Below are 9,972 nucleotides of genomic sequence, written 5' to 3' on the forward strand. Positions count from 1 at the left end.
TCTAACATTTAGACCCGATATAAATTTCACTAAGAGAGACTGATCTCGATGACAATGATAGTCTTCAAATTTGGGACAAATTGTGCTCGATTAAATCTAATGTATCCTATTACCGAGTACTAGTTGTGCCAGAACTTACTAACCATATTCTATATGATTAGTGGTATTGAAGTACATGATTCTGAGTTATTTACCATTCCTTTTTAATTTTTCTAAATCTATGATACTTTTATCCTAAATTGAATTTGACAAAATATGAGTTTAATCCAAATTGTTTCATCCCAAATAGAGTTTTACAAAATAATTTAAACATACTTACGTATTGTATCTCCATAAACCATAAAAGCATAGAAAGATTATACATGTTAATCAAAGTTATTTTTCAGCATTCCCCTTTCGTGACATAAAATACTTGCAGCTACTCTTGCACGGTAGGTGTCCATCTTCACAGTCTTTTGATATGTTCACATTTCATCTGAGTCACGGGCTAGACACTCTACCCACATACATGCATAAACACCACAGTCAAGTGTTTCGCCTTGATGATGCATACGCTCCATCAACACATCAGAGTCGGGTATGTTGAAATTTGAATGATGACAAACCAAACCAACCAAAAAACGTGCCTTCAAAGATAAATATTATCAAAATACATTTATACAATTCACATAACATGACACAACGCAGACTCACCAAAGTTCTACATGCCCCTTGGCTGAACGAATCGGGAAGTGAATTTCACATTTTGAATATCCCTTTTTTTGCGTGAAACACTAGCAGAAACAAATGCACTCTGCTATTGATTGGAAAAATGAGGTATTTGCATTTCTTAAACAAATCACCATTCATTTTCTGCAAAAATAACTTCGAGGCAGAAGAGAGTCGCGAAAAAAAGGAGCCGTAATCATTGTTTTGAACCTTCATTTTTTCCCAAATTTTTTGAGGTTCTCAAACAATTCTGCCTGCAGACAAAAGATTAAGAAAATTGAAAAACTAACTCAAGTGTATAGTATATCAAACGTAAAACATTTAAATTTTACTAACCTGCACCAAAGTGTCCATGCAAAATATTTCATTTCCATTGTCCACACTATATTTTTCCATCATGCGCATTTGAACATTTATAATCTCATGACTAACAAGCTTACCAAACAAGAAATCACAGAAAATGGACCCTTGTAAATGGACAATTTCGTCTTGCCAAACATCAACACTACAAGAAAATAAGAATTATTTTGTATTCAAAAAAGATCCCAAAAAAAAAATTAAAAAAATACACGATCTTTCAGATAAAAAGTCATACACTATGTCATCACTCGAAAGATATTCTGTCAGCAAATTTTTCTCATCGTCAGTGGCTTCTTCATGTCCACAGAAATCTGTTCTACCTTGATATTCACCAGTCCAAGCCTTACTCAAGTCGTTATGTAGTAATCCAGATTCCATTTTAAGTTAATAATATGTTAAACATAATTAAGGGTTAGTAATTAACCAATTTCGGAGTGTAATTGGACTTCAGAAGGAAATTTGGGCTTTTGACTTTGGGCCGGATCGGAAGCTCCGAACCCAGATCGGAAGCTCCGATCCCAGCCACTTCGGAAGCCGATCGGAAGCACAGAGATCGGAAGCTCCGATCCAGGAACAGAAGTTCCGATCTCCAGGTGCCAGCAATGCTCGATGACTCAGCCGCGAGTTTTGACAAGTCTCGAACGGAGGGCAGATCGGAAGCTCCGATTGTCGGATCGAAAGTTCCGATCCTGGCGTGTCAAGCATGCACGCAGTGAGCTGGATCGGAAGCTCCGATCCCAAAATCGGAAGTTCCGATCCTGGCCGGTAATTTTGCCTATAAATAGGGCTTGTCTGATTTCATTTGAATTATGAATTCCCGAGTTTCTTTCTTCAGTTATATAGTGTGAGATATACACTTGAGGGCCCTATCGGTTATAATAGAGGTTCTGGAATAACCAAGTTGTGGTTATAGACATTCGGGACTAGCGACTCCAAAGGGCTTACTACGGACGAAGGTATGGTCCGAGAATCTATTTAAAGTTTTGGGAGTACTTATTAGCTTAGTAAAGGCTTATAGAACTTGTGTAGTGATACAGTGAACTTTTGAATATAGGCTTGAAACCTAGGATCCTACTATACTTGAACTAGCCTAGAGGTACGTACACATTGACTGAGATTGCCAGCGAGTATACATGTTTATATGCTGCATTTATTTGACATTATTATATGGCATGAAATATGATTTATCGCTTTCATTATTCATATGTCATGTGCATATACACGTTGAGCCTATACCTTGTTATACCTGATTATAGAGCCGCTCAGCTCTATATTCGATAGTTTGTCACTGAGAGTACCGCGATGGTGGGGGCATTTATGTCTGACTACTCTGGTGTACTAGACGAGTGTGGTTGCACCCATAGATTGATCCGTTCGGTGGCAGCACTTATGTGGCACCGGTACTGAGCATGACTTTTCATATGACCCTTTACCAGTCATCATGTTGCATGCATTATATATATATATATATATATATATATATATATATATATATATGTTTACTCATGTTTATGTACTGAGCGTTAGCGTTCACGTCCTAGTTGTTATCGTGGTCAACCCGGTCAAAATTGTTGACCCCTTGGTCAACGAAGTCCAAATTGTTGACTTTTCAGTCAACCCAGTCAAAATTATTGATTCTGTAGTCAAAATTGGAGAGGGAGAAGTCCACATGATTGACTTGGATCCTCAAGTCAAAATTGTTGACCAGCCGGTCAACTCTACCTCCAAAATTGCTGATTCTGTCCCTGTTTCTTTTCGGGATGCTCTAGCGCCTCCATCTCCTCGAGCTTCGAGGAAGAGCTTTGCAGATGTGATCAATTCGATGGAGGATCTTCCGGAGCCGACTTTTCGGGATGGAAAACCGGGTATTCAATTCTCGGATGAGGTAATTTCATCCCTTATTGAGCCTTTTAAGTTTGCCTTGGTGGGCAAAATTACGGGGAATCGGTCCACTGCTCCCAATAGCATGATTTCAACTGCCTTTTCTCAAATGGGTTTTAAGACTTCTTTTACTCTGAAATTCCTCCCTCGGGGATATTTGGTCATCACTCTTTCTTGTGAAGAGGATTTTGCTCGTCTTTGGACGAAGGGAGGGATTTTTGTTGGAGCAGTTGGGATTCGTTTTTCCAAGTGGACCCTTGAATTCAAGTTTGAGGCAGAGTCTCCTATTGCCCCTGTCTGGGTCCGATTTCCTGAGCTTCCATTGCACTTATATAACAAGAAGAGCCTGTATGCCATCGCCAGAATTCTGGGGAATCCAATTAAATTGGATGAGCATACGACGGAGAGATCGAGAGGGGCTTTTGCCCGTGTTTGTGTGGAAATGAGCGTGCTTGACGAGCGAATTAAGCATGTGTGGGTTGGATGGGGTGAGCACACCCAAGAGATAGAGGTAGTTTATGAGAAGGTCCCGTCCTTCTGCACTGATTGCAAGATGTTGGGTCATTCTACCTCTGTGTGCTATTCCCACGGGAAGAACCCAAGACCTCCTTGTCCAAAGCCTTCCGTTGGGAAGGAAAATGTTGTGATCAGGAATCCTCCTCCGCAGCCTCAGGAGGCGGGTCATTCAGTGGCCCCGGAAGGCCCTGCTCATTTTGCCCCCGGGGCGGGCAATTGGACCACCAAGAAGAGAAGGCGTAACCAGCAGCGGCGGCCACCTCCTCAGGCTGTCTCGCGTAATCAGAATGCCTTCCAAGTTCTTGAGTATTTACCTGAGGAGCCTGATCTTTGTCGCTCTGAGTTGAGGACTGAGGCTCCTTTCGAGTCTATGGAGCAGAGTCCAGATCTTCATATGGATGGAGATGTTGTTAAGGACATTGCTTCTGGGTCCAGTGATACTGCGATGGGAGGAGATGCTGGTGCTCCTGACCCGCAGTCTGTTGTCGCTCCCCATGAGGGATCTGACCCCTGCTTGGCCCTTTCTTGGGCTCGTCAGGTGGAGGAAGAGGTTGGTGCCTCTTCAGTGGTTGGTGAGATGGAGCTTGGTTTCTTGCAGGTTGTTCCTATGCCTGCCTTTGAGGCTACTGATACTTGTACTTTGAATCACAATAGCCACTCCATCCCCTCGCTTCCTGGGACTCCTGTGGAGTCCTCCGCCCCGTTCTTTGAGGGGCTTGTCTCTCAGCAGGGTACTATTTGTCAGGATGTTGATCCGATCACTGAGTTTGTCAGCGAGGACGACTCAAGTTCCTTCTGTGGGACTGAATCATGTGATGGGAGAGATTTTGGGAGATATGATGAGGATTTTGATTTCTCTGTCTCACCCTCCAAGAGAACGCTTCGTTCTGACACGAAGCGATAGCAGACTCGCCAGGAGTCTAGAAAGAAGACGGGGCCTTACTCCACCCGTTCCAAATGCAGTGCCTAATTTGGAACATCAGGGGACTCAGGAGCTCTGAGTCCCAGGAGAGGCTTCATGCCTTGGTGAAAGAGAAGCGTCTCAAGATCTTGGCTATCTTGGAGCCGATGATTGCACTTGACCAGCGCTTCATGACCTGTCGCCTTGGTTTCCAGAGAGTTCTGTCGAATGTCTCTGGTCATATTTGGGTTTTTTTGGCGGACGATGTGAAGGCGGAGTGTGTCCTTGATCACGCTCAGTTCCTCCATCTTCGCGTGTCGGCTCCTTTTTTGCCGACCCATGTTTTTTGCTCTTTCGTGTATGCCAAGTGTGAATACATTTTACGACGCGACTTGTGGGCTTCTTTGCTGCAGGTCAAGCCTGTTGGTGGTCCTTGGCTTGTCGGGGGGGATTTTAATGTCGTGAGGGATGCCTCCGAGTGTCTTGGCTCTTCTGGTGGGAGGCAGCTCCCCATGGACGAGTTTAATCATTTTGTTTTGGAGTCTGCGCTGGTTGACGCTGGTTTTGAGGGCTCTTCGTTCACTTGGACGAATAAGTCCATTTGGAAGCGTCTTGACAGAGGTTTTGTTTCTGTGGATTGGGGTGACCATTTCAACTCTATCAGGGTTGAACACCTCAGTCGCACGGTTTCGGATCATTGTCCTCTTTTGGTGTCTGCTCCTGTCTTTGCTCGGGGGCCGAGCTCGTTTTGGTTCCAAAGCATGTGGACTCGGCACCCGGGGTTCCTTCAAACCGTCAGGCTGAACTGGAACATGCCCTGCTCTTTGCAAGGCATGCCCAGGATCTTTTCCAAGCTGAAACGGTTGAAGGGCCACCTCAAGTGGTGGAACCGGTATGTTTTTGGGAACCTTTTTGATAAGATCGCTGAGGCGGAGAGGTCGGTTAGACTGGCTGAGGCTGCCTGTGAAGCGGATTCCTCTGAGCATAGCTGGACCCTCTTGTCCAGATGCAATGAGGAGCTGTCTAGATTCACCGCTATGGAAGCGGATTTTTGGAAGCAGAAAGCTGCTTGTAATTGGCTTGAGGACGGGGAGAGGAATACGAAGCTTTTCCACAACATGGTGAAAAAGAAGAATGTGGTTAATAAGATCTTTCGTATTTGGGAGGATGGTAATTGCCTCACCTCTCCTGGTCTCATCAAGCAGTCTGGGGCTGCCTATTTCGAGCGCCTTCTCACTGGAGATCCTTTTGTCCTGGATCTTCCGGATTTTTCTGGCTTCTCCTCGGAGATTTCGGAGGAGGAGAACCATAGCTTTGCCGCCGAACCTTCCTTGGAGGAGGTTCGTGCTGTCGTCTTTTCCATCCCTCGGGATAGTGTGGCGGGCCCCGATGGGTTTTCTTCGATTTTTTTTCAGAGCTGCTGGGATTTTGTGCAGCATGATGTCATGGACGCTGTCCTTGATTTCTTTCGGGGCTCTCTTATGCCCCAGGGCTTCACTGCCACCACGATCACTTTGATCCCCAAAGTCGAGGGTGCGCAAGCTTGGACGGACTTCCATCCCATCAGCTTGTGTAATGTTTCCAACAAGATTATCTCGAAGATTTTATACTCTCTTCTGCGGTCGGTGATGGGGAGACTCGTTTCTCAGAGTCAGAGTGGCTTTGTGCCGGGGCGGATGATTGCTGACAATATCCTTCTCGCGCATGAGCTCACTCACAGTCTTAATCTCCCTGCCCGTGGTGGTAATGTCATTCTGAAATTGGACATGGCTAAGGCCTATGATAGAGTCCAATGGTCTTTTCTTCTGGATGTCCTCCGAAGGTTTGGTTTTTCGGAGCAGGTTGTGAGAATGGTGAGGGCTTGCATTTCTTTTTGCAAGTTCTCGGTTAATGTCAAGGGCACCCCTGCTGGTTTCTTTGCTTCCTCAAGGGGCCTGAGACAGGGTGACCCGTTATCTCCCCTCCTCTTTGTTCTTGGAGCGGAGTATCTGTCCCGTGGCTTGGACCGGCTGTTCCTCCAGCATGCTGATTTGAGGTATCGGTCTGGGTGTGATTTGCCGATTTCCCATTTGGCCTATGCTGACGATGTCATTATTTTTGCCAATGGGGGATCCCGTGGTCTTCAGCGTCTCAAAGATTTTCTGGCTCACTATGAAAATTGCTCGGGCCAGCTCGTTAATGTGGCCAAGAGTGCTATGATCTTTCCTCCGGGCTGGACCGCTCGTCGCCGCTCCCGTTTGCTGCAAATCACTGGATTAGCGGAGGGGCATCTGCCCTTGAAATACCTTGGATCTCTGCTTTTCCGTGGGAACCGCAAGTGCTCTCTCTTTGAGCCTCTTCTGCAGTCGGTCCGGAAAAAGCTGGAGGGCTGGGAGTCCCGTTCCCTTGCTCCTGGGAGTAGGATGACGCTGATCTGCAGTGTGCTCCTTTCGATCCCGATCTATCTTTGCCAGGTGATCCAGCCTCCTTTGGCTGTTTTGGAGAAATTGGAGCGTATTTTCAATGCTTTTCTTTGGGGCTCCAGACCCTTAGAGAAGAAGTGGCACTGGGCCCGCAGGTCTCGCGCCTGTCTCCCTGTGAAAGAAGGAGGCCTGGGTTTTCGCAGGCTCGAGGACATTGTTGATAGCTTTTCCATGAAGCTGTGGTTCAGATTCCGGCAGGGTTCCTCTCTCTGGGCGAGATTCCTTTTGAGGAAGTATTGCCGGACTATCAGACCTATTTGTGCTCCTTTTTGTGGAGCAATTTCCCCCACTTGGAGGCGCTTGCTCCAGATTAAACCTCGTGCGGAGCCTGGTATCCGGTGGAGGATTGGTCTTGGGGATGTCTCTTTTTGGGATGATACTTGGTTGGGTGATGCCCCTTTGTCGAGCAGGTGTAATGTCAGAGGGGATCGGTGTGTGCGTGTTTTCAGCTTCCTTTTGGAGGGAGACTGAGATCGTTCAGATTCCTGTTTTGGTGGATGAGCCGGATGCGACTATCTGGATCCACAGCACCGATGGTGCCTTTTCTGTGAGATCTGCTTGGGAGCAGGTCAGACCGAGAGGATCGGTCTCGGATATCTTTAATCCCTGTTGGGGACGCTGGATGAGGCCCACCATGTCCTTATTTCTGTGGAGGTTTTGGCATCGGTGGTTGCCTGTGGATGAGGTGCTCCAGCAGCGGGGTTTCTCCCTTGTGTCCAAATGCCAGTACTGTGAGATGTCGGAGACATTCACTCACATTTTCATCGACGGTCCCATCGCCCGCTCTGTGTGGCATTTCTTTGGGGCTATCTTTAGAGTTCGCATCCCTGCCACTGAGAACTTTAGTCTGTTTCTCAGTGCTTGGAAAAGGGGTCGCGAGTGGTCTCCGGGGGGTAATGTGAGGGAATTCATTCCTTTTGTCGTGCTTTGGTTCCTCTGGACTGCACGCAATGATACTAAGCACCGTCACTTACCCTACTCTGCGGAGAAGGTTAAGTTCCAAATTTTGTCTTATTTGAGACTTGCTCATTCCGCAACTGTTATCAAGCCCCGTCTTTGGCTGGGGGCTTTGCAGGCTGCGAGGAAGATGGGCATTTCGGTCGGCCTCCAACGGATTCACAAGACTGCGATCGTCCGTTGGTTGAGGCCTTCACCTGGGTCCTTCAAGCTCAATGTGGATGGGAGCTCGAGAGGTAACCCGGGTGAGTCGTTTGTGGGGGGGGGGGGGGGGGGGGGGGTTGTCCGGGATTCTTCTGGTAGGGTCTTGGAATTTTTTAGTGAGTTCATTGGTTTGGGGTCCAATGTCCGTGCTGAACTCTGGGCGATTTGGAGGGGTATTCTTCTCTGTTCTGACCTTAGCCTTTTTCCCCTTTGGATTGAGACTGATTCCCAGATTTCCATTCAGATTCTTAGATCTCGGAGGTGCCGATGGGATTTGGACCATATTGTTTCGAGGACGCGTGTTTTGGTGCGGAATAGGCCGGTTCATTTCTCGCATATCTATCGGGAAGGGAATTCGGTTGCGGATGCGTTGGCGCGGCAGGCTCATGATCATAGGCAGTGTTTGTTGGAGATTGGTGTTCCTTTAATACTCCCATCGCTGCGTTGGCCCGTTCTGACTCTTCCGGGCTTCCTTACCTTAGATCTAGGTTTTCTTAGAGCCTCACGCTCGCTTATAGCCGTTTCTCTTGGGCTTTCCTTTTCTTTGTTTGCTCTCTTTTTTGGTCTAGGTCATCCTAGATTTAGATATATGTAGCTATTTATTTTTATTTGCAGGTACAGCTCTCCGGCCCTTTTCCGGAGTTTTTGGAGTTAGTCTGTTCCCCTGTCGCTTGCTTTGCTTCTTCAGGGTGATGGATCACCAGGCGTTCACTGTGCTTCTCCTTGCCTGGTTCTTGCTGTTGTTTGGATGTTTTGTGGGCGGTCTCTCGTGCCCCTCGCTTTTTGGATTTCCAGTCTTCTTGGGAGTTAGGTTATGGCTTGAGTTTCCTTCGCCATTTTCCTGTTTTTTTTTTTTTTGCTCTGGGCCTGCTGGTTTGCGGTCGCTCCTCTTTTTCCTCGCGGCCTATGTATAGTGACTTCCCAGCTGATCATGAATTTTGGACATATTTCTTGCATAGCTTTGATCTGTTGTTCAGCTCTTGATGGTGCCAGCCTCTTTTCGCGCTTTAGTGTCGGATTTGATTTTGCTGGCCTGGAGTTGTGGATCTCCTCTAGGTTTTACTGCACAGGTTGATACCAGCCACTCTTCGCGCCTCAGTGTCCGTTTTTGATTTTGCTGGGCCGAGCTGTGGTTCTCTTCTAGCTTTTGCTGCCCAGGATGACTGCTGACGTTGACTTAGTTAGCTATCTTTGATGTTATTTGTTTATACTTATTTCCTAGGGATGCTTTGGTTGTATATTTTCCGATACCCTAACTGTTCTGATGTTCTTATTACCTTTGTATAGCCTTTTGGGGAGGTCTTGGCCTAGTCCCCCTCCTCCGTTAGGTTTTATTTGTATCGCTTTTTTATGTTTATGTACAGGTAGGGGTCTGCCTAACCTCCTCGCTTCCGGCGGTGTTTTTTTTTTTAAAAAAAAAAAAAAATCTTATGAGACTTTGGTGAACCGTTGCCGTCTGGTGGAGACCAGCAATAGGAGGGCACAGTTGATGATGCCAGGACAGTCTAGTGGATCTGTTGAGCCTAGAGCTCAATCTGTTGTGCAATCTGGACCTATGTCTTCTTCTACTCCTACTACTTCGTCTGGTTCTCGCGGTTCACGAGGTATGTTCCATTTTGGGAAGAAGAAGAAAAAAGAGGAGTTTTGTAGCCATTGTGGAGGGAAGCATCCTGCAGCTTCATGTCGGAGAGCTACTGGTGCTTGTTATATTTGCGGTCAGCAAGGACATCTGCGGAGAGATTGTCCTCAGCGCATGGGTTGTAGTGACCCGCACCGTGATCACCTACTAATCAGAACTTAAGCATGCAATTAATAAAATAATCTTAATCAGAGTAACAGCGGAATTAAAGTAAGTCAAATAACAGGTAAGCAAAACCTAGTGGTCAACCCCGCTATCCAGCCTTGGTCACCACCTAACCTCTCTATCTCCGGGAGAACTACCTACATCTGCCCCATGGAATAGGGCATCCAGCCAACAGAAAA

General features: G+C 46.6%; 1 protein-coding gene across 1 annotated transcript; it reads left to right on the forward strand.

The window, feature by feature from the left end:
• The first annotated feature begins 7,450 nt into the window (after positions 1-7,450).
• On the forward strand, positions 7,451-9,357 carry LOC140862142 (uncharacterized). Its single transcript, XM_073265144.1, has 3 exons — positions 7,451-8,021; positions 8,605-8,719; positions 9,354-9,357. The coding sequence occupies exons 1-3, from the start codon at positions 7,451-7,453 to the stop codon at positions 9,355-9,357; spliced, it is 690 nt and encodes a 229-aa protein (XP_073121245.1).
• The last annotated feature ends 615 nt before the right edge of the window (positions 9,358-9,972 follow it).

Source organism: Henckelia pumila, chromosome 4 (genome assembly GCF_033568475.1).
Source record: "Henckelia pumila isolate YLH828 chromosome 4, ASM3356847v2, whole genome shotgun sequence".
Taxonomy (NCBI): domain Eukaryota; kingdom Viridiplantae; phylum Streptophyta; class Magnoliopsida; order Lamiales; family Gesneriaceae; genus Henckelia; species Henckelia pumila.

Coding starts and splice junctions, on each gene's coding strand:
- LOC140862142 (XM_073265144.1), top strand. CDS start 7,451: ATGAGGCCCACCATGTCCTTATTTCTGTGGAGGTTTTGGCATCGGTGG. Junction 8,022..8,604: donor TGTGGATGGGAGCTCGAGAG/GTAACCCGGGTG, acceptor TTTTATTTGCAG/GTACAGCTCTCCGGCCCTTT.